Source organism: Panthera uncia, chromosome D2 (genome assembly GCF_023721935.1).
Source record: "Panthera uncia isolate 11264 chromosome D2, Puncia_PCG_1.0, whole genome shotgun sequence".
Classification (NCBI taxonomy): Eukaryota; Metazoa; Chordata; class Mammalia; order Carnivora; family Felidae; genus Panthera; species Panthera uncia.
Genome location: NC_064818.1, coordinates 68805103 through 68829731, shown reverse-complemented (window position 1 = coordinate 68829731; position 24629 = coordinate 68805103). Strand labels below are relative to the sequence as shown.

The 24629-nt window shown below is 40.7% G+C and overlaps 1 protein-coding gene and 1 long non-coding RNA gene across 3 annotated transcripts in view; both read right to left on the bottom strand.

Moving 5' to 3' along the window:
• Positions 1 to 12637, bottom strand: part of TDRD1 (tudor domain containing 1) — a 43157-nt gene extending 30520 nt beyond the window's left edge. The window contains exons 1-4 of one of the 2 annotated variants that reach the window (XM_049645815.1): positions 11568 to 12637; positions 10678 to 11008; positions 8364 to 8413; positions 1305 to 1449 (exon numbers count right to left, since the gene is read on the bottom strand). In XM_049645815.1, the coding sequence (XP_049501772.1) occupies positions 1305 to 1449; positions 8364 to 8413; positions 10678 to 11008; positions 11568 to 11732 (691 nt within the window). In that variant the 5' untranslated portion in view covers positions 11733 to 12637. Of the gene's footprint in view, positions 1 to 1304; positions 1450 to 8363; positions 8414 to 10677; positions 11446 to 11567 lie in introns of those variants that run through there. The other variant, XM_049645814.1, reaches the window with a different exon arrangement.
• A 10827-nt stretch (positions 12638 to 23464) lies between these two features.
• LOC125932994 (uncharacterized) lies at positions 23465 to 24552 on the bottom strand. Its single transcript, XR_007460829.1, has 2 exons — positions 23874 to 24552; positions 23465 to 23621 (listed from the first exon to the last, which is right to left on the bottom strand). It is a non-coding gene; the product is annotated as an uncharacterized LOC125932994 (long non-coding RNA).
• Positions 24553 to 24629: the final 77 nt, after the last annotated feature.

Genomic DNA, 24629 nt, shown 5'->3' with positions numbered 1-24629 from the left:
ATGCTCATTCTCTCAAAATAAATAAACTTTAAAAAAATGTTTTAAATCCTATTAGTATACAGGCAGAAAAAAAATATGTCATCTAAAAAACCAAGACAAAGCACATTACGAAACAACAATAAAACCTGGCTGACTTCGAATGCCTCTTCTCTAAAAGAGATAGGAAAAAACACAAAGGAGCTAACTATGCAAATAGCCAGTAAGCACATGAAATACTGCTCACTGATCATGAGGGAAATGCAAGGTAAAACCACAATGAGATACCTCTATACACCCAGGAAAAGGGCCAATATTGAAAAGACTGACAACACCAAATAACAAAGATGTGGAGCAACCAGAATTCAGTACCACTAGGAACATAAAATGAAACACCTACTTTGGAAAATGGTCTGGCTGTTTCCTCTAAAGTTCAACATACACCTACCCTTTGACTTAGCAGTTGTACTCCTAGGTATGTACCCAAGACAGATGAAAACCTATGCTTCCACAAGGACTTGTGCAAAAATATGTAGACCGTTCTATTCATAACAGCCAAAGCTAAACACAAGCAATCCAGTGATATAATCATACAAATACTACTTAACAAAAATTACAAAGAACATAGATTAATCTGAAAAATATTATTCTAAATGAAAAAAAAAGCTTTACACAGAGGAGTCAATACTGTAAGATTCCATTTATATGAAATTCACAAGCTGGAAAACTACTTTATGGTGCAAGAACAACTGTGGTTGCCTCTAGCAGTACAGAGACTGGAAGGGATGATGAGGGAAAGTTCTAAGAAGACAGAAATATTCTGTATCTTGATAGGGTCTGAGTCTGTGCATGTCAATATTATCACAAACAAAACTATAGAAAATAACAGGTGAAGAAGCATCAACAGTGCAAAGGTACAAACAAGAACTTTAAGATGTTGGTAGCTGCCGAAGGTGAGATGCGTATACGGTGTACACACACACACACACACACACACACACACTACTGTTTACATTTAATAAATTTTAAACTTTCCATAATAAAAATATTTTTCAGGGGCACCTAGGTGGCTCAGTCGGTTGAGCGTCCAACTCTTGATTTCAGCCCACGTCATGAAGTGATCAGTTTAGATCTAGAGCACATGAGATTGAGCCCCACACCAGGCAATGTGCTTAGCGTGGAGCCTGCTTAAGATTCATTCATCCTCTTTGTGTCTCTCTCTCTCCCACTCCCCACCCCTCTCCCTTGCTCCTGCTCTCTAAAATAATATATATATTTTTTCAAATGTGTGAAAAAATAATCCAGACACCAGAGGGAAATATGCTTACCAAACAGGCCACATCGATGGCAAGTTGTTGATCGAAAAGGAGGTCCTAAGGATCTGAAGAGCGTTGAATTATTTATGGACAAGGAATTCCCAACCAACTTGTGCATTTTTTTTGACTTTGCAGGAGGCACATTATTGCTAGGCTTCTATTAAGAGAAGAGAATAGCAATATTAAAACTTGGTAGTACTTTTTTTTTTTTTTAATACTGTATTTGGGATTTCCTCTTCTGAGAAAGTAAGGTAGATGTACTTTTCCCTATTCCTCCCATTAAGTCCAACTAAAAAACCCTGGACGTTTATGTAAATAAACATAAGCTGACTTTGACAGAAAGCAGCAGACAGGCTAGGAAACTTGGGACCCAGAGAACAAGGCAACGAGTTTCTTGAGTTTTCCTTTTCTCTCATACACCCCAGACAGGGTGCTGGAGAAGCCAGCAACCCAGAAACGCCAAATGGTACAAACAATAAAAGCCCCAACAAAAAGTCTGCTCTCTTTAACCAAATGACCAGGAAACAGGCAGCACAGCAATACAGAAAACATTCATCAATAACTGCTCTACCCTAAACAAACACCACGGAAAAAAGCTGTGGCCCTGTTCTAGGGTAGGGAGCTGGCACTTCATCCCTGGGGTCTCCCCATGAAGACCACATGGGGAACCTGGACTTCCACCCGGCAGGTACGAGTTCTCCCCCTCACCACCATTATTGGGGAAGTGGAAGAGAAGGCCTTGTGGACAATGAGGACTTCTCACCACCACTCAAGAGTGACGAGGGTCTCCAAACTCTCCCACCGCCTCCAACTCCCCACCCTGGCCCGCTTACTCTCTCCCCACTCTACCTGACTTCCACGTCAGTCAAGAGGCACTCATCACTCCCAGCCATGGAGGAGGTATCCCATGAGGCCCACGAGGAGTCAGGAACTCCCACCCTCACCCAAAGTAAGGAAGAGCATCCCCTTGAGTGTCAGAGGTTGAGTAGGGAACCTGGACATCTACTCTCACCTGGCAGCACCCACCTTCCTCTGTGTCAGAGGAAGCCAGCTAAAACAAAGTTTAAATAAGATACGGCATTTCATTAACATAACGCCCCAATGTGCCAGGTTCAATAGAAAATACCTTGCCATACTAAAAAACAGGAAAATCACAACTGAATGGGAAAAAAAAAAAAAAAGATGTCAACATCAAGATGACAGAGATGTTTATTTGACAAAGATTTTTTTATTTTTTTTAACGTTTAGTTATTATTGAGAGACAGAGAGAGACAGTCAGCAGGCGAGGGGCAGAGAGAGAGGGAGACACAGAATCCCAAGCAGGCTCCAGGCTCCGAGCTGTCAGCACACAGCCCGATGCTGGGCTCAAACTCACAAACTACGAGATCATGACCTGAGCCAAAGTCAGATGCTTAACCAACTGAACCACCCAGGCACCCCTATTTGACAAAGATTTTATAGCAGTCATAAGTAATAAGCAATTATGAGCACACTTGAAACAAATGAAAAGAGTCTCAGCAAAGAAATGGAAAATATAAAGAAGAACCAAATGGAAGTTCTACAACTGAAGAGTAAAAGAAGAAATCTTTTAAATGCAATTAGCAGAATGGAGGGGACAGAGGAAAGAATCTGTAAACTTGAAGACTGAACAATAGAAAATGCCTAATCTGAACATCAGAGAAAAAACCTAGTGGAGAAAAAAAAAACTAAATTAACAGAGTCTCAAAGACCTATGGAACTATGACAAAATATTTAACATTCATGTCTTCAGAGTCACAGAAGGAGAAAGAAGGCAGAACTGAAGAAGTCCTGGGATGCCTGGGTGGCTCAGTCAGTTAAGCATCTGACTTCAGCTCAGGTCATGATCACAGTTTGTGGGTTTGAGCCCCAGGTCTGGCTCTGTGCTGACAGCTCAGAGCCTGGAACCTGCTTCAGATTCTGTCTCCCTCTCTCTCTGCCTGCCCCCCCAACCCTCTCTCAAAAATAAACAATTAGAACTGAAGAAGTTCTGAAATTAAAAAAAAAAATGCCCCAAAGTCACATAATTTGGCAAAAGATAAAAATCAACAAAATCAAGAAGGTGAGCAAATTCCAAGCCAAATCAAAAAAATCCACACAAAGGCACATCTTAGTCAAATTCTTCAACCTAAAGACGAAAAAGCTTAGCAGAGAGAGGGAAAGCACATCTTACCTATGGGGAAAAAATAATTCAGATGAGAATAGATTTCTCATCAGATACCAGGAGAACAGAAGGAAATAGCACAACATTTCTCAAGTGCTGAAAGAAAAGAACCATTAGCTGAGAAACTTATCTAGGAAAAACATCCTGCAGAAAAGAAGAAATCAAGACATTCTTGAGTGAAAGAGAACTAAGAATTTGTCACCAGCAGACCTATCCTATATAAGAATGGCTGGCTAAAGGAAGTTCTCTAAACATAAAGGAAATGATAAAGGAAAGAACGCTGGACAAAAGAGGAGGAAGAACATATTAAACAAAAATACAGTAAGTACAACAGACTTCTAGAATAGAAGCATTTGTGAAGCAAAACTAAACTGAAAACAGATCATCAGAACTTTAACATCCCTCCCTCAACAAGGAATAGAACTAGACAGAAGATCAGTAAGAAACAGAAGAACTCAAGATCACCAACAACCAACAGATTCTGTTACACATTTACAGATCATTCTGCCCAACCACAGCAGAATGGACATTGTTTTCAAATGCTAACAGAACGTATACTAAGACCATATACTGGGTCATAAAACAAACTTAAAAGATTTTAAGACATACAGAGGATGGTTTTCAACCAAAGTGGGCTCAAATTTGAAGTAGCAGTAACAAATAATCTGCCAATATTTGAAAATTAAACAATACACTTCTAAAGAACTCATTAGTCAAAGAGGAAGTCTCAAAGGAAATAAAAAATGCTGAAAAAAAAAGAAAATATGACAAATCAAAATTTGTAGGACACAGTTAAAGCATTGCCAAGAGGGAAATTTATAGCACTAAGTTCACACGTTAGAAAAGAGGAAAAGTCTTAAATCAATAATCTAAATTCCCATCTTAAGAACCTAAAAACTAAGAAAAATAATGCTCAAAGCAAACAGAAGGAAACAATACAGCCAAAAACAGAAACCAATGAAATTAAAAATTAAAACTTGGGAGAAAAATCAATGAAACTAAACCTGGTTCTTTGAAAAGATCAATAAAATTGATCTCGCAAGACTGTTTGAAAACTAAACAAGACAGAAATGATCAGTATCAGGAATGAAACAATGTGTATCTTACTATAGACCATGAAGACAAATATGATAGTGAAATACTTTGAACTACACATATATATCTCATGATGTAGACAAAATGGACCAATTCCTCACAAATCACAAATCACCACAATAGGACATAATTTGAATAGTCTTATAAATATTAAATAAATTGAAATAATTTTAAAACTCCTAAAAAATAAATCTTCATACTTATCTGGTTTTCACTGGCAAATACTACCAAAAGTTTAAAAAATTAACACCAGTCCTATACAACCTCTTTTTCAGAAAGTTAATATTCCCTTTGCTCCCCAACCATACAAAGACAGTAAAAAAGAGAAAATTACAAACATTGCTCATAAAAACAGATGTAAAAATCCTTCTCAAAATGATACCAGATGTAATTCAGCAATATATAAAAATAATTATACACCATGACAAAGTGGAATTCATTCCAGAGATGTAAGGCTGGTTACGTTTATTTCTTTTTTTGAGAGGAAGACAGACAGCACGCCAGCACACACACACACGCAGAGGAGTGGCAGAGGGGGAGAGACACAGTCTTAAGCAGGATCCATGCCCAGTGCCCAGCCCAATGCGGGGCTCAATCTCATGACCCACATCATGACCCATCATGAGATCGTGACCTGAGCCAAAATCAAGAGCCAGATGTTTAACTGAGTCACCCAGGTGCCCCAAAGAATATTTTAAAACATCAACGAAATCCACCAAATTAACAGTCTAAAGGATCAATTATCAATGAATGAAGAAAAAGCATTTAGAAAAACTCCACACCAGGGCACCTGGGTGGCTCAGTCAGTTAAGTGTCCAACTTTGGCTCAGGTCATGATCTCCTGGCTCCTGAGTTCGGGCCTACGTAAGATCCTCCGTCTCCCTCCAAAGCCCTGCTTTGGATCCACTATGTCTGTCTGTCTGTCTCACAAATAAACATTAAAAAAAAATAAAAACTCAACACTGATTCACAATAAAAACCATCAAAAAAGTAGAAATAGAAAATTTCATCAACTTGATAAGGCTCATCTACAAAAAGCCTACAGCTAACATTACGCTTAATAGTGAAAGACTCAATGCTTTCCCACTGAGTTTGGAAATAAAGCAAGATATCCATTGTCCCCACTCTTATTCAACACAGGGTTAGAAGTTCCAGCCAGTGCAATAAAGAAAAAAAAAAAAAGAAAAAAAGAAAAAAAAAGGAAATATAAAGCACATATATTGAAAAGAAATAAAACTGTTCCTCTTTGCAGAAGATAAAATTGCCTATATAGAAAATACCAAGGTATGTCTAAAAAAAAAAAAAAAAAATCCCTAAAGTGACTTCAGCAAAGTCACAGGATGCAAGAGAAACATGCAAAACCGTATTTATATATATTAGCCACGAACATGACAACACATGGAAATAAAAAATATAATAGCATTTACAATCACTAAAAAAAACCACCTAGGTATAAATATAATAACATGTGCACAGAACTTATAAGCTGAAAACTACGAAATGAAAGAAATCAAAGACCTAAGTAAAAATGAAGAGAGAGATTATATTCATGGACTGGAAGATTCAACACAACAAAGATACCCATAATCCTTAAATTGATATACAGGTTTAATAAAATTCCTATCAAAATCTCAGCAAGACTTTTTGCAGATATGGACAAGATTATCCTAGAATGTATATTGGAAGGCATATGAGCTACATACAAGCTAAAACAATCATGAAAAAAAAAAAAGCGTGGGGCGGGGGGACGCCTGAGTGGCTCAGTCGGTTAAGTGTCTGTGCAGACAGCTCAGAGCCTGGAGCCTGTTTCAGATTCTGTTTCCTCCTCTCTCTGCGCCTCCCCCGCTCGTGCTCTGTCGATCTCTCTCAAAATAAATAAACATTAAAAAAAAAAAAAAAAAAGTGGGAGGAATCACAGTACCCAACTTCAAGACTTACTACACAGCTCCAGTAATGTATGGTATTGTGGGAGGAATATATAGATAGGTCAATGGAAAACAAGAGAAAATCCAGAACAGACCCACACAAATATGCCCAATTAACTTTTGATAAAAGTACAAAAGCAATTCAGTGGAGGAAATACATCATTTTTAACAAATAGGGCTAGAGAAATTAGACATTAAAAAAAAAAAAAATCAACCTTGACCTAAGTCTCACAACTTTAACTCAAAATGGACCACAAATCTAAATGTAAAACTATAAAACTTTTTGGGAAAAAAAAATTTTTTTTTCCTGAAGCCCAAGTAGCAAGAGTTTCTAGACTGGACACCAAAAGCATAATCCATAAAAGGAAAAATAGATCAGGACATCATTAAAATTAAAAACTTTTGCTCTGCTAAACACCCTAGTAAGAGCATGAAAAGACAAGCTACAGACTGGGAGAGAACATGTGTGAATCACAAGTTTGACAAAAGACTAGAATCTGGGATATATAAAGATCTTTCAAAACTCAGCAGTTAAAAAAATAAACAATCCATATTAGAAAATGAACAAAAGGTATGAATAAACATTTCACCAAAAAGGATATACACATGGCAAATACGTACGTGAAAAGGTGTTTATCATTAGCCATTAGGGGGAGCACAAAATCACGATGAAATATCACCACATACCTATGAGAATGGGGGCGATAAAAATACAACCACCGCCAAATTCTGGTGGTGATGCTGGATGCAGATTTTCTCAGTGCAAACATACAATGGTATAGCTATGCTAGAAAACACTTTAGTAGTTTCTTAAATATGTGATACTGTATGATCCAGAAATTATACTCCTGGGCCTTTGTCCCAGAGCAAAAATAAACAAAAGCAAAAAGCTTATGTTCACATAAACCTTGCATGTGAATATTTAGAACAGTTTTAGCTGGAAGAGTCAAAAACTGGAAACAATACAGATGTACTTCAACATGTGAATGTTAAACCATGGACTACTACTCAGCAATAAAAACAGAATTATGGATACAACAGCCTAGATGAATCTCCAGAGAATTATGCTGAGTGAAAATACCCAATCCCAAGAGGTTACATACTGTAGGACTCCATTTATACAACATCCTTGAAATGACAAAACTGTGGATGTGGATTAGATTTAGTGGCTTCCGTGGATTAAGGAAGTGGTAAGGGCAAGAGCGAAATGGATAGGACCATAAAAAAAGCATGCAAGGGAATGATGGAAATGTTCTGTATCCTGACTCTATCACTGTCAATCTCCTGGTTGTCATATTATACAAAGTTCTGCAGCAAGTTAGCAAGTTACCACAGGGAAAAACGGGGAAACAGCTACACAGGATCTGTATTATTTCTGCACGTCAACTGCTGAGTTGCATTTACAATTGCATGGTAATCTACAATTACCTAAAAAGAAAGAATTGTTTTTAAAAGGTACTAGGTTAGGGGCGCCTGGGTGGCTCAGTCAGTTGAGCGTCCGACTTTGGCTTGGGTGATGATCTCACTGTTTGTTGAGTTAGAGCTCCGCGTTGGGCTCTGTGCTGACAGCTCAGAGCCTGGAGCCTGCTTTGGATTCTGTGTCTCCCTTTCTCTCGGCTCCTCCCCTGCTTGTACCCTGTCTCTCTCTCTCTCTCTCTCAAAAATAAATAAACATTAAAAAAATTATAATTAAAAAAAAAAACAGGTACTAGGTTAAAGAAATGGAAGCTCGACCTTGACTAATACCTGAAAATTGAATAATTCTTCATTAACACAATACAAAGTATGTTTAGAATCTTTTACCCAAACAAAAACACAAAACAGAAAAAAAAAAAAAGAAAAGTCCTGACACATCACACTACTACTTACTTCTTTGGGTGGTGAATTGTTTGCAACATTTAATGGTAACACTGAGTTTCCTAGAGAGGGAAAACATAAAAGCCAAATATTACTTTGTTCCTAGAAATGTAAAATACCATAATTAGATATTCAAATAATAAAATAATACCATAATAGCCTTAAAGGTACACTAAACAATCCTACTTTTTCCTAATGATAAAGGATTTGCCTGAAACTTCCTTAAATACCAATCTTCTTACTGTGAACTTTTCTCAATTCACTAAGGCAGCAGTTCTCAGACATTTTTGAACACCAGACTCATTTACACACTTAGAAATTACTGAGAACCTCAAAGAGATTTTGTTTATATGGCTCATGTCTGTCGATATTCACTAATACTAGAAATTAAGGGGCGCCTGGCTGGTTCAATCAATAAAGCATGTGACTCTTGATCTCAGGGTTGTGAGCTGAAGCCCCACACCGGGGCTTACTTAATTTAAAATTAAAGCTAACTTAATTTAAAAAAATGTTAAAAAAAAGAAATTATAATTAGAAATTTTAAACTTTTAAAATTAAAAACAGTTAAACATAAATTATTACATGTAGACATGGTTGTTTTTATTTTTAAAGCAAATACATTTTCTAAAGCAAAAAAAAATTATGAGTAGCACTGTTTTACATTTTTGCACCTCTCTTTAATGTTTGGTTTAATGATAGACTCACATCTGCTTTTGCATTCAATCCACTGTGATATGTTGCTTTGATTGAAGCATATAAAGAAAACCTGGCCTCTCACAGACACATGGTTACAAAAAGGAGAAGTATTTAACGGCCTTCTCAGATAATTACAGATATTTTCCTTTAATATCATGCCAAAACTCAAGGGGTAGGTAGTTTAAGGAGTAGCTGCAAGGTGGAATCTAAAACTTTTTCATAATGTGACACCGAAATCCACTGATTCATCTTGTACCTTGAGTGGATTTATATGTTTGCACTTTGATTCATGAACGCACATTCATTCATACATGTGACTTCGCAACATCACACACTGGTCATTTGGAAAAGACTGAGAAACTCTGAGTTACGCAGATCTTCCAAATGTGGACGATTTCATTTTACAATAGTGGAAAAATTCACGTGTGTTAGTTAACATCCCTCTGCATCTCACGAGGACAGTCTTTAAGTATTGAGAAGCTGTCACACAGAGTGGCAGATACAAGCTTCCTGAAATTCTCATTTTTGCATAAAAGCTCGAATTTTATCATTAGCAACAAAATACTGTCAGGTGTATTCCTTGAGGCGACAGGCTCACTTTGTTCATTTTTGAGACTGCCACATCTCTAGATCTGAATAACCAGAGTTTGTCATTCTTTTCAAGTAGAAATGATGTTCAAAGAAAAAAGTTTCCATACAGCTCAGAACTCAATCACACACACGCTCTTCATACTTCGTTATGAAGCAGAAGCTGGGGATAATTCCCATTTTGTTACTACAAATACCTGTACGCAAGGTTCAAGATTTCGTAATAACTCTTACTGCTTTGTCAAGGACGTACTTTAGTAAAACTGGCATTTCCACCTTTGTCTGTCTTAACTACAAGTGCATAGCGATGAAAAACTCGGTGAGCACTAACCCAGGCTGGTGTCCCTACGTGGGGCTAACAAGCACCACTGGTTTACTCATCTTTGCTTTTGCACCAGCGTGAAGTTGGCACAACAAAGGCAGCAAATGATTTCTGAGATTCAGAAAATAGTTTTGACCTCTTGGAAAACCCCGTGCCAGAACTACATCACCATAACATTAAAAGATTGTATCTGATACACATTCATCCAGGGCCCAGCCTCCTTAAAAACCAGGTTTTAAAAAAAAAAAAAAAAAAAAAACACCAAAAAACCAGGTTTTTAGGACTGAGGACTAAAGGGGAAAAAAAAAACAACAAAAACCACCTCATGAAACAATTTAATGTATTAGCTACATTTTTGTGAGCTTTTGTATGCATCCAATTTGCATAGTATTTTTTAAATATGGTCAATCTGTAGAGTTCCCATAAAAAGCCAGAGTACAGTATTTCCTTTCTGCACTCCTAGTCCTTCAGTTGTGGGGGTGGGAGGGGCTCCTCTGGAGATAGACATTCTCTCCTCAGGAAGCCTTTTTGTGATGAATCTAGTCAAAGGCAGCTACTTGACACCTGGTTTTTCCTTCTAGATTCATATTTAAATGCAAATACTATAAGGTGGCCATTTCGTTATTCTGTTAATAGCCCATGGGTGTGTAATTACATACTTGTCATAAGCCAAAGAAACCACCAGAATCGAGAAGTATTAAACCTGTAGTTTCCACTTACCTGTAGGCAACGTTTTCCTGTCTCCTTTGGATCCAGTCACCTCTCTGCTGAGGCTATTAGAGTTTGAAGACACTGAATTGTCTTCCTGACTAGCCAAATACTGTTTGGTTTGCTCACAAAGCAAAAAATTGTTCTTTTTATTTCCATTCTCTGGACTTTTCAACCGGAAGTTAGGGTGGTTAGCATGTCCTCCAGGACTTCTTAAAGAATCACATGGTGGAAGCTTGTTTTCATTTTTCTCAAAATTAAATGGCTCTGTCATTTTATAAGTAGATGCCTCCAAATGATTTCTTGACATCATACTACGCGGCGATGCAGCATTCACAGAAGTCTACGGGAAGAAGCATATTTACAAGGCTATTTTTAATTACAAAAGTAGAAGCATTGTAGGCCCAGGTGATTTCTTTTTATGTAACAGGTAATGCTCCTGAATGATTCCAAAGCAGAGGTAACTGTGATATCACAGCCTGGCCTAAAGGCAAAAGAAAAAAAACAATTCGATTCTCTATCGATAAGTACAAACTCCCAAGTTTCACACAATTCAACCACAGACAAAAAACTAACAACTCAAGAGACATCAAGAATAATCTCAGAGTTCGACACCGTTTCTTACTTTAAAAAGCTTTTGAAACGATAGAACTTTCACATTTTAAAAGAAGTATTTCCAACTCAGTGCATGCAACTTAAAGGTGAAATACAATAAAGGGCATTGTTTTCATCGGGTCATTGCCTACCTTTCTAGAATCCCTCTACTGGCTCCTATTTAGATGGTATGACCTTGTATCTGCTGAGCCCAGCTCCCCAATGGCCAGGCCCCTCCGTCCCCGCCTCGCTCATCCCCCAGGTTAGCTCCTTTCTTCCCAGCCATCCTTCAGTTTGCTTCAGCTGACCTCCATGCGATCTGTTTTTCTTCCCAAGGCCTCTGCTTTGATCATCTCCAGCTGCGCTTCCATAAACTGTAACTTGTATCTACTGTTTTTCAGGATTATCTGTGTGCATCCTTCTCTGAAAAGAAGGTAGCATATTGTTGCAACATGCCTCTGAAAAACCTCCATCCAGACCTTATGCTGGCTTGTTGTTTTTCTCTTACTCTTAACACTAAGTGTCCTGCCCAAGGGAAGTAATAAAAGTGGACAAACAACTTTTCTTTGTGTAGTGAGTTACCACCGCTTGTCTATTGACTGCAGGCAAAACTGCCTATCGTTCCAAAACTGCTCAAAAAAAAAAAAAAGCCACAAAAAATTAAACTGGTATGAGTATCATCTAAATGTTGCTTAACATTGTTTTAAATAGAAGATAAAGAAATAGCAGAAAAGTCCTCCTCCTGGTGTCCTAAAATGCCTATTTCATTTCCTGCTTTAAATTAGGCCTAGCCTAATCCATGACGATAGAGAAAAAAATAATGAAATAAAAAGAAACACACAGGCACACTCAAAGGTGGGGAACTCTCTGAGGACCAGATCCTGGAAAGATCCCTAACACAAGGCCTGCAGATAGGCAGTCACAGCGAGAGATCCTGCAGCTGCCAGGGAAAGCACACCTACACTGAAGAAAGTTGGACGCGGTAAGAAATACCGTGGACACTGAGTTACAAAAGAGAAGTAACTTCCAGGGGAAACTGGGTGAGGGTAGGAATATGGAGTAATGCCACACACTCTGTACAAGAAATTTAAAGAATGTGCATTTCCCAGGGTGTGTGGGTGGCATAGTCAGGTAAGTGTCCAACTGCTGGTTTCGGCTCAGGTCATAATCTCACGGTTCCGGAGTTCGATCCCCATATCGGGTTCCATGCTGACAGTGCAAAGCCTGCTTGGGATTCTCTTTCTCTGCCCTTCCCACATGTGCTCTCTCAAAATAAACGGATAAACTTATTAAAAAATGCATTAACATATTAGGGTAACTACTAGAAGAACAAAAACAATACATGAATTTAAAATTACTGAAGAAAAAAATAAAATTACTGAAGAAAAAATCTCAGTCTAACAGAAAAAAAAAAAAAAATTCAAGCATGGTCAGTGGAAAACATCAAATGTGACAGAACCAAATCCAAGTATCAGTGATTGAGTCTCAATTAAAAGAGAAAAAGACTTAGGGAGAAAAAGATCCACCTAATGTTATGCATAAGCAGCAGAGATAAAACAAAATTATATAGCAATGTTGTAAATAACAGAACTAAAACACATGCTATGCAAACAACCAAAAAAAAAGGTGGAATACTAATATTAATAGCCGATAAAAATAGACCTCAACTTCAAAAATATCGGGAGTGCTGGGGTGCCTGGGTGGCTCAGTCGGTTGAGCAACTGACTTCGGCTCAGGTCATGATCTCACGGTTTGTGAGTTCGAGCCCCACGTTGGGCTCTGTGCTAACAGCTCAGAGCCTGGACCCTGCTTCAGATTCTGTGTCTCCCTCTCTCTCTGCCCCTCCTCTACTCATGCTCTGTCTCAGAAAAAAATAAACATTAAAAAAAATTTTTTTTAAATGTCAGGAGTGCCTTAGACAGTTGTCAAGATACAGAAAGCAAGTGGTGATATTTTAAATACCACGATGAATACAACCAAAAGCATTCATTTTTCCAATACTGGGCATATACTGGACTAGAAAGGCCACCCCAACGAACTCCAGAAACACTAATGCCATGTTCGCTCATCACAGTACACAAACCTCCATCTCAGGTTTTATTTCCCAGGGAATCAGCCTACAACAACTACATTAGAAGAGGAAGCGTTCCGGGGTTTTTTGTTTGTTTAAAAGTGGTAAAATATCACGAAGAAAATGATAGCAAACATGACTCTATAAAACAAAAACTTCCAAGAAATAGCAAAGAGGCCAGGAAATAAAGATTAACACATAGGTGAAAAATTCAACACCAAAATTTTTAAAAATGGGATAAATAGTAAAAACATTCGGATACTGTAGCAGACACTGTGATTGACCCAAAAAGGCCATCTTCTACCTCCGATTTGTCAGCTGGCACTAGAGACAACACTGGCCATAATCAATCCTCCTGAGGAGAACTTCCCAGAAAGCTCTGTCCTTTCTTGATGAACATGGACAGGTTTGGCTAGCAGGATCCTTCACCCCTTTCTTCCTATAACGCAATCAGGAAGCTTAAATAAGCAAAAGGAAGAACACACACTCTAAGGTTCGTAGAGCTGGAAAGGCAGAGCACCTGGGGTCTCTGGCGGTAACCTGGAGTCAGTTCGTCAGCTCTGATCTATGCATAGACTTGCTATGGCATCAAATAAACCCATGAGTTTTCTGTTATTTGCAGCACAATTGATAGATACCAATAAAATATGTGAGCAAAAGTCATGAACAGAATGCATAAAAGATGAAGACTGGTTGATAAACATAGGAGTAAAAACATTCAACCTCATTTGTAATAAAAAACAAAAATTGAAATTAAGTAACTTATTTTCTACCCAGCATGAGTGTGATTAAAAAGGACACTCATTACTGCAGGGAATATAAAGTAATATGTTCTTACTGGGAGACAATTTGAATATACATACATACATACACATATGTATATGTATGTCTCTAAGTATACATTCTTAAGATATCAATGTATTCTTAAAATTTTTTAATGTTTATTTTTGAGACAGAGACAGAACATGGCAGGGGGAAGGGGGGCAGAGAGAGAGGGAGACACAGAATCCAAAGCAGGCTCCAGGCTCTGAGCTATCAGTACAGAGCCTGACGTGGGGTTCGAACTCCTGAACCGTGAGATCATGACCTGAGCCGAAGTCGGACACTCGAGCTACCCAGGCACCCTGAGATATAGATGTTTTCTTAAAAACATTCCTAGTCACTCATCTGGCAACTCTACTTCTAGAAATCATCCCATTAAAATAATCCTAAATAACAAAAATCCTATTTAAAATGATGAAAAATACTGGAGAAAAAAGTTAACTGTGATGCCATTACTAAATAGAATATTAACGTTACCATTTAGGGTCCTAGTTTTAAAAATATTGTGAAATGTGTTAGAACAGCAAATGAAAAATCAGAAACACTGTATATTCAATATAATGACTGGAAAAAAAAATAACCCCTGCATGTAAGCATGATCAATGAAATACATTAAATTTTAAAACAATGAGTGTTGTGTAAAGTAGGTTGACAAAGGAATCTTTTTCACTATATATAATTTTCCAAATTATAAGAATTACTTTTATAGAAAAAAGCATTTTAAAGATTAAAACATCTCGGGGCGCCTGGGTGGCTCAGTCAGTTAAGCGGCCGACTTCGGCTCAGGTCATGATCTCACGGTCTGTGAGTTCGAGCCCCGCGTCGGGCTCTGTGCTGACAGCTCAGAGCCTGGAGCCTGCTTCAGATTCTGTGTCTCCCTCTCGCTGACCCTCCCCTGTTCATGCTCTGTCTCTGTCTCAAAAATAAATAAAACGTTAAAAAAATTAAAAAAAAAAAAAAGATTAAAACATCTCTGGGGCATCTCGGAGGCTCGGTTGATTAACCGTCCGACTTCAGCTCAGGTCATGATCTCATGGCTCGGCTGGTGAGTTACAGCTCAAGCCCTGTATCAGGCTCTGTGCTGATAGCTCAGAGCCTGAAGCCTGCTTCAGACTCTGTCTCCCTCTTTCTCTGCCCTTCCCCCACTCATGCTCTCTCTCAAAAATAAACATCAAAAAAAATTTAAAGATTAAAATATCCTTAAAAATTAAAATATTACTATTACATTTAAATTGAGCCTATTTCTCCTAAAGTGTAGTTAATTCTAAACCAAGTAAAGGATCAAGTAATATTTAAACCACAAAAGTAGGGTATAGTCCTCTTCTCAAGACACCAGTGGGACCCTCAATACACAACATGTAATTCCCAAAATAGCCTTTCCTAACTTTGTCATTCAGTAAGGCTGACAATCAATCCACAGTCACTTTCCACCCTGTATTACAGTTAGCTATAGACAATTACGTCCGTCTTCTAGGTTATTTTAAGTAGCTTGAGTGCAGGAACCATGTCTTCTTAAAACCATTAACAAAAACCCCCTGATTTCCCATAGCACCCACCATGGTGTTTTTGTACAGTGAAGTATTCAAAAGATATTTGAATCTTTTTTTTTTTAATTTTCTTTTTTAACGTTTATTTATTTTTGACACAGAGAAAGACAGAGCATGAACGGGGGAGGGTCAGAGAGAGGGAGACACAGAATCTGAAACAGGCTCCAGGCTCTGAGCTGTCAGCACAGAGCCCGACGCGGGGCTTGAACTCATGGACTGCGAGATCATGACCTGAGCCGAAGTCGGCCCCTTAACCGACTGAGCCACCCAGGCGCCCCAGGTATTTGAATCTTTTGATAGAAAACTACTTAAAAGACACTGCTGCACTATTTTCATGACAATCTCGACAGGAAAAATGAAATTCATTATCTGAAATTACATTTGGCAGTCTTAAACAGAGAATTACATCATGTTATGAGGTTTTCTGAAATTTAATAGCAAAACCTCAAGTCTTACATCCACTCTTACAAACTCCAAAAATTAGCCAACAAATTTGACTTCAGGAACAACTGAATCAGTCTTAGACCCAATGTACAAGTGTAAGCAGCAAATAAAAAGGTGAAATATGGGGCGCCTGGGTGGCGCAGTCGGTTAAGCGTCCGACTTCAGCCAGGTCACGATCTCGCGGTCCGTGAGTTCGAGCCCCGCGTCAGGCTCTGGGCTGATGGCTCGGAGCCTGGAGCCTGTTTCCGATTCTGTGTCTCCCTCTCTCTCTGCCCCTCCCCCGTTCATGCTCTGTCTCTCTCTGTCCCAAAAAAAAAAAAAAAACGTTTAAAAAAAAAAAAAAAAAAGGTGAAATATGTAGGTTAGAAAGACACCTCACTTGCCTCACCCTATTCAGGAATTTTCATTCCAACGCCCAGAGCAAATAGTGGTGAAGACCTGTTCTATAACTGGAGGCTTTTAACTTCCTTTAATTTTGGACAGCCAACTGTACTGCATTCTTTTTTATAAGATAATCCACTCCTCCCCCCCCCCCCCCCCCTCTTGCTGCCCTGTAATCACTACCTTTCAAATATCTGAGATGTCCCACCAGGTCAACTTTCCTCCAGGTCCTTCACCAGCTGATGTAGCACCTTCCAGAGTCCTCACAAGTCTGGACTTTCTCTAGTTCACCAGAAACCTTCATAGAGACATGCTTCTTCTAACAGAGCACAGGACTGCAGATGTGAGCCAACAGCAGGGAGGCAGAATCATACTCCCCCTTACTTTGAACACTAACCACTTCCACTCATGCTCTAGCTTTTGGAGCGGCAGCCTGGAATTCTGTGAGTGCATGTAAAACCTGCAATTACCTAAAATCTTGTAGAATTTAATTTTTTTTAAAAAGTGTTTATTATCGTATTAAAAATGCCTTTTTTGATTTATAATCCTATCGATTCTTTTTCTTTTTTAATTTATTTTGAGAGAGAAAGAAAGTGCATGTGTGCACGCAAGTGGGGTAGGTGCAGAGAGAGAGGGAGAAACCGAATCCCAAGCAGGCTCTGTGCTCGATCCCACGAACTGTGAGATCATGACCTGCGCTGAAATCAAGAGCCAGACGCCGAACCAACCGAGACACCCAGGTGCCCCTACAGTTCTATCAATTCTAACACATGTATTTCGACATTAAAAAACACTTGTAAAAAACCTGCAATCATCCCTACTTGGCTTCATCCTGTGTCAATCACCGGGCATGCTCGAATCTGGAGTGGGCAGACACTATTCCATAATGCCATGCTTCCCAACCTCGGGCTACTGACTTCCGGTATACAGGTACAGAGAGGTATCAGACACTGTTACAAGGGTCATGAGATCTCATAGGCTAATCTTACCCAGCTGTAAAACAAGCAGTTTCCCCTATATACAATGTACTATTTTTTAAATGCTACTGGTGGTAAGAATTTATAACCATTCCCAAATCCATAGGAATTAGTTATGTATTTCCTTAACCTAACACAAGAGGTTAATTAGGAGGGTCCCCAAATTTATGTTAATCACTGATGTAATAAAAGAGCAATGGAATGGAAGTGACTACTGAGAGTTCTACAGGCAAAAATAAGGCCTTAGCTTTGTATTGTAAATTGTGTTCTGGGCTTCATGATTTGACATCAATAAAACATGAAGCTCCCTGAGGGGCAAGCCTTTTCTTTTACTCCCTTGGGATCCCGCTCCCCCCTCTTCCATGTGGCCAGGAGCATCCCAGCATACATCTGCAACCAGTGACAGTAAGCCTTCTCCTTCCTTCCCAGAACACTACAGCCTAGAGGCTAAAGTGAATTTTTACCGCTGTGCATTGTCCTTTAATACCAAAAGTACTTGCAACAGATACTGAGCTGTGATTTTTTCTTCTCTGATGTTTGCTTTTGCTTCCCCCCACGCGTTCAGAGAGAATGGCTACTCAAAGGAAACACTCAGTTTTAAAGCTGTGAAACCCAATGGTTCAGCAGAACACAAGTTTTAAATTTAAGCGGGTCAGAGCCAAATCTGAGCAAAGGCTCATCTTCCTCTTTCAGCTATGCTATCTCAACCCCAATCACTTCATTTTAGGATTCAGTTTCTGCAAAACGCGGCCAACCTTACTCACTTCCTCATAACACTTACCCATGAGGATTAAGTTTGAGAATGTGTGTTAAGACTTAGCACCGTGGCCGGTGCTCGCAAAGTGCGTAAAAGGCAGCTATGATCTCGACTTTACTTTTATCCCACTCCCACCAAGAACTTTTTCTACTCATGAGTAACTACTTTGCCCACTGAAGTAATCTGAGGTTTAAAGTATTCCTATGTCCTTATTCCTCCAGCTGAGCGAGGGGGACCTGGGCGGGTGAACGAACTTGCCAACCATCCCCTCCCCACACCCCCGCGCGCCAGAGCGAGCACCCTTGCACAGCGGAGATGAAAATCCAGGTCTGATTCCTAGACCGTGCCGCTTCGCATTCAATACCCTTAGAGCTCAATAAGGAAACTAGAAGCACCTTCTCACACTCCAGAGGCCAACCAAGCCAGCGTATTCATAGCAAGGACTCAAGTGCTAACTGTGATTGGCGCCCAGCAGACACGCTACAAACCCTCGCCAAAGGAACCAGGGCTGGCTCGCCCGTATCCCGCTAAAGCCATGGCGCATCTACGTTCCCTACAGAAGGCAGGAAGTAGGGGGAAAGTCTAGGCAGCGTTAAGTGTCGTTTGCACAGGCAGCTTCGAAGCTAAACGAAAGCAGTGACTGCATCCACAAACTAGTTTCTTTTGGCGACCAGAGAAAACAGCTCCTCGAATGGGATCCCAGGGAACGTTCACATTTTGGAGGATCACGCCCGGAAGTACTATTTTCTAAACTTACGGCAGAGCCCCCCCCCCCCCCCCCCCGCCACTTTGCCCCGGGGGCTCAAGTCTTACGGCTCTCGCCCCTCCCCCACCACAACCTCCAACCCTAAACCTGCCCTTCCCAGCCAAGGCTCCGAGGGCCCCAACACCCTTCCATCCTCTCTCCACTTCCAGGCCCCTTGTGCCCGCTCAACGCCCGACCTCAACGCCCGACCCTAACGTCCAGCGCCCAACGTCCGGTCCCCAACGACTGAAGCCCCGAAGGCCTCACGCAGTCCCTTTTCGCTCCGCCACGCGCCTGGGAACCCTGACCTGGTAGGAGGCAAAAGGGCCGCCGACCCCGCCCCGTCTCTGAAGCCCGGCCGTGGTGGCGGCCGCCAGTGCCCGGGAACCCCGCCGTCCAGGTGCGCTTCCGGCACTCACCTCATCTCCGAAGTCCTGCCCGGCGCTAGAGCGGCGCCTGCGCAGTCCGCGCGCACGTGCGCTCCGCGACGCCCCCGCGCGCCCTCCGTGCGCTGGGGCAGCAGAGCTCTGGTCTCCCGGCCACGTCATTGTGCTCCGGTGCCGCGTGCTCACGAAGTTCTTCTGCGGAGACGCCGTAGCTATTCCGGCTGCTTCTAGAAATGTGGCCCTGCGAACGCGGACGGCCAATTTTGAGCGCAAAGACGCAAACGGACTCCCTAAAGGTCCCTTGGGTCGCATTAACCACTTAAAGTCTTGCAAGGTTTTTCAAATTAATCCGCTACCTCTGCCTGGTCTTGGAAACTAAACACAGGTGGTCACTTTTTTCTTCCCCCAAGTGCACCTGGTTATGTGTTGGTGCTACTTAAATACTTAGAAAACTTTGGGGGGGGGGCGGACTAGGGGCCTTTCAAAAAAATTGAGAAGAAACCTGGTACCCCCCTGTAGTGATCACCAAGTTTGAACATTGCCAATTCACGGTGGATCTTGTCTGCATCTGTACCCCTCACACACTCCTGTTGTTTGGAAGCAAATCCTGACTTGTATCTTTTTTTCCTTTATAATGGATTTTTTTTTAATTTGTTATTTTTGAGAGACAGCGCGCTAATGGGGGAGGAGCAGAGAGACAGGGTTGGAACTCAGGAACCATGAGATCATGACCTGTGCCGAAGTTGGTCCCTTAACCGACTGAGCCACCCAGGTGCCCCATAATGGATTTTTTTTTTAGAACAGTTTTAGATTTACAGAAGAAGTTGAGAAGCTAGTAGTTTCTCACATTAACCACACCCGGTTTCCCCTTAGTAGGACACATTAGCTACAATTAAGGAACAAACATTGATACATTGTTACTAAAGTCCAGGGTTTATTTAGATTTCTTCAGTTTTTACCTACTGTCCTTTTTCTGAGCCAGAATTCCATTCAGGATACCACATTTTTACATTTCGCTGTCATATCACCTTAGGCTCTTCTAGGTTATGGCAGTTTTTCCGACTTTCCCTGTTTTGATGACCTTGATAGTTTCCAGGAGTGAGTACTTGTTAGGCATCTTGTAAGATTCCCCCACTGTCAGTTTCATGGTTCTCTCATGATAAGACTGGAGTTAATAGGTTTTTGGAAAGAAGGCTACAGAGGGAAAGTGCCATTCATATTGCATCATACCAAGTGCACATCCTTGGATGTGATTCATGACAGTTGATGCTTTCCACCTGTAGAGTGCAAGATGGCGTCCCTCAGGTCAAATTGTGATGTAATCAGGAAAGCAGCCAAGGGTACTGCAGCTAACACCAGGTATCACCAAAACCAGTATAGACTGGAAGTACTGAGGGGTAATAATCTGTAAGGCCTGGAAGAATCAGGAGCTGATAATCACTAGCACTAAAAGAAACCTGCAAAGGCCCAAGATTGATTAAACTTCTCTTAAAAGGGAGGATTTCTGCAGCAAACTGCCAGGCTCTCTGGGTGTTGACCTTTCTCATCTGACCACCTGCTGCGGAGGGATCTGCCTGAGTGATCTCTAAACATAATAGAGACCCTCAACTTTTTAAAAAAAAAATTTTTTTTTTCAACGTTTTTATTTATTTTTGGGACAGAGAGAGACAGAGCATGAACAGGGGAGGGGCAGAGAGAGAGGGAGACACAGAATCGGAAACAGGCTCCAGGCTCCGAGCCATCAGCCCAGAGCCTGACACGGGCCTCGAACTCACGGACCGCGAGATCGTGACCTGGCTGAAGTCGGACGCTTAACCGACTGCGCCACCCAGACGCCCCGAGACCCTCAACTTTTTGAACATATTAAGCAGTACGTGCCTAGAGCTGGCCCAGAACCTACCAAGTCTTCATCTTAACTGTGTGCTCACACACTGACTTTGTTTTGTTTATTAACTTCTTATCCTTATCGTATCTCGTATGTTGCATGACTTTATATCGTACATGGTGTGATGTGTAGGAAGCCAAATTAAACGCATAGAGATCTCATTGAGTTTAGAATCCTGAATCTGCTTTACGGTTACATTAATCTTGCTTTATGATGGAATAAAACTGACATTGTGGAAAGACACAATTCATACATACCTTTATAACATGCTTGCGACATACCCCCCCCCCGACTGGTGGTGTTCCTCAGGTTTCTGTACTCTAAAGTTAACTTTTGTTTTCCCTCTCTTTGCATATTGTACACTTTGGAAGGAAGTCATTATACACCATCTACACCTAAGAAAGAGGAGTTATGCTTCCCCTCTTTAAGGACTCTCAGCACAGAGACCAATGTGGGACTCAATCCCACATATTGAGGGATCATGACTCAAGCTGAAAGCGAGAATCAGGCGCTTAATCTACTGAGCCACCCAGGTGGCCCACTAATAATTTCTTAATATCATAAAATTTGTATTTAAAATTTCCAGCGTCTCACATGATTTTTAATAATTATGTTCAAATCAGGTTCCAAACAAGATCCTCTATTTGTATTCAGTACTATACTTTAAAAAGAGATTTCCTTTTTTTTTTAATTTAGTTTATTTTTTCTAACTTGTTTTGAGAGAGAAATAGCAAATGAGGGAAGGGCAGAGAGAGGGAGATAGACTCCTAAGCAGGTTCCATGCTATCAACGCAGAGCCCGACACAGGGCTGGAACTCATGAACCATGAGACCATGCATGAACAGAGCCGAAGAGTTGGACGCCTAACCAACTGAGCCACCGAGGCACCCCAAAAGAGATTTCCTTTTAATGATTTTCTTGCAATTTATATATTGGAGTTATGGCAGGGGCATCTGGGTGGCTCCATCAGTTGAGCGTCTGACTTCAGCTCAAGTCATGATCTCACAGTTTGTGGGTTCAAGCCCTGTGTCTGGCTCTGTGCTAAACACTTGCTCAGAGCCTGGAGCCTGCTTTGGATTCTGTGTCTCCTTCTCTCTCTGCCCCTCCCCAGCTCACACTCTGTCTCACTCTGTCTCTCAAAAATAAATAAATGTAAAAACAAACAAACAAAAAATGAAGTAATGGGAGTTTTTCTTAGATTCAATTTTGAGCACATCTCCTCTGGTAAGAATACTTCACAGGTGGTATTGTGTTCCTCTATTGCATCACATCAGAAGACACTTCATTATCTAGTTGTGTCTCTTTGAGAAATACTAAAATTGATGTATCAGGTTCAAGTGTTGTCAGCCCCATCCATCTACTGTAAAGTTTTCCACTGGCTTTTCTTCTAATGATTTTAGACTCATTGATGATCGTTAACTAGGTCCATTATTTCATCAGGCCTAGAAAAATGGAAAAAATCTATCTTCTGCATTTATTATCCGTTATTCTGTGAAGAACTTTCCCACACTATTTGAGATTCAGTTTGTAACAGGAAAGTTAGGATGCTTGATTCTTTTATCAGTTTTCAGAATGTGATGATTCTTTGGCATCTTCCAAAGGTGGCCAAATGATGTTTTAAAAAATCAACACACATTAATTTTGGACATAGTAGATGTATCAATCAGTTGCTGTTACCATTTTTGAATGCTTAATTGTCCTTTGACCAGCGTGCATACCTTTGAATGCCCACCCCCAGTCCCCGAGTCTTTGACACAACTCCTATTATCTTCACTTTCTTCTTTGCTTTCTGATACAACCAACATGTCTTAGACTTTATTGTACTTTTCCTGCCCCCGACTTAGAAACAGTCCTTGATATCCAAGAGGAGCCCAGGTGACTCTTGGTGGGAAATTATATTTACCAATGATGGAGAATAAGAGTGTGCATTGTGTTGATCGTTGTTTCAGGCCTTTTCAGTGGACAGACATTTAATGAAAAAAAAATACCATGAGTTCATACTGATATTACCAAATTCAAATTTAGGTTTGCATAATTTTTACTTAATTTCTTTGACTATGCATTGCATTTCCTTTCTCCAATACTCAAAATCTTGGTTTCAAGAAACGTAATTACTTTAATGCTTACTATTAATATGTATATTTCAGAAATAATGATAGGAATGTTATTATTGACAATATGAGTTGTGAAAAAGGCCTAAATTTTTATTTTCTCTTGAAATAATATATCTCACTAGGAATGTTTGGTTGACTATTTTAAAGTTGTATCATTTCTTCACCGTTAAAACACTTTTAACTGCAGTGTGTTTCAGTGCACTATTTTCATTTAAGGAAGGAGGTGCTATTTCCTGTTGAAAAGGAAAGAGGAACAGAGTTACACAATGTTGAATTTTTTAGTGATTTCCACCCCCAGCAGTTAGTATCAAAGAAGCTTAACAGAACAGGAACAAGCTTTGCTTTACAAACTCTAACATCGACAACTTGTCACAATTAACTATTTTCACTCATAAGTTGTGAATAAGGAGTCCTAAACCAAAGAACATCACTTCACTGGACAGTATAGGTTTGCAAAACCTCCACAAACTATTCACCTTACTTACCTGGACCTGTTTAAGCAACTGTATTCAATACACTTTTCCCCCCCAATACACTTTTTGTTGCTAATATTTGAGCACCTCCCGCATGTCATTCCCCACGCTGCCTATAAGGACACCTGGCAGGCCGGATAGGACACTTCTTGCACTCAAGGCGGTCACAGCCTGGTGCCAGAGACGAACGCACCAACAGTTTATTATTAAACAATGGCAATGAGTGCCACCCTGTACACACGAACGCGGTGTTATGGAAACCCCCAGAATCTCTCCCACGGATGAATCGTCGTCGGGCAGGTAGGCTGCTCCTGCTGATTCCTCCTATGTCAGGTGCAAGGTTTGCGCATCAGAGCTGGGAAGTCACAATTTCGAATTCTCTTTTATTGCTTTATGCCCCTGACTAATATGAGAAGGGTCAAAAGGTGAGGTGAGCTTATATCCAATGAGCGCGTCCCACAGAAAGAAAGAGCAGGCTTGGGTCAGAAGTGGCGCGAGACACAGGACAGGACTAGCAGGATCGCTGGCTAGCCAAGTCAGTTGGGGCGTAGGTGCCCAGAGTCTGAGCGCCGGTCTCAGCGCTTCAAGTGCAGGAGGCGGTGCTGCCCTGGCCCCGCCCACTGCAGACAGGTTACACTGGCCCCGAGGTGCGTCGCGTCACACCGCCCGCGCCTCCCTGATTGGCTCCTCTAGACAGCCCCGCCCCCTCAGCTGTAGTGGGGCCGGCTTCAGCGTCGCCGCCATCTTTGTTGATGTGTCAGCTCCGCG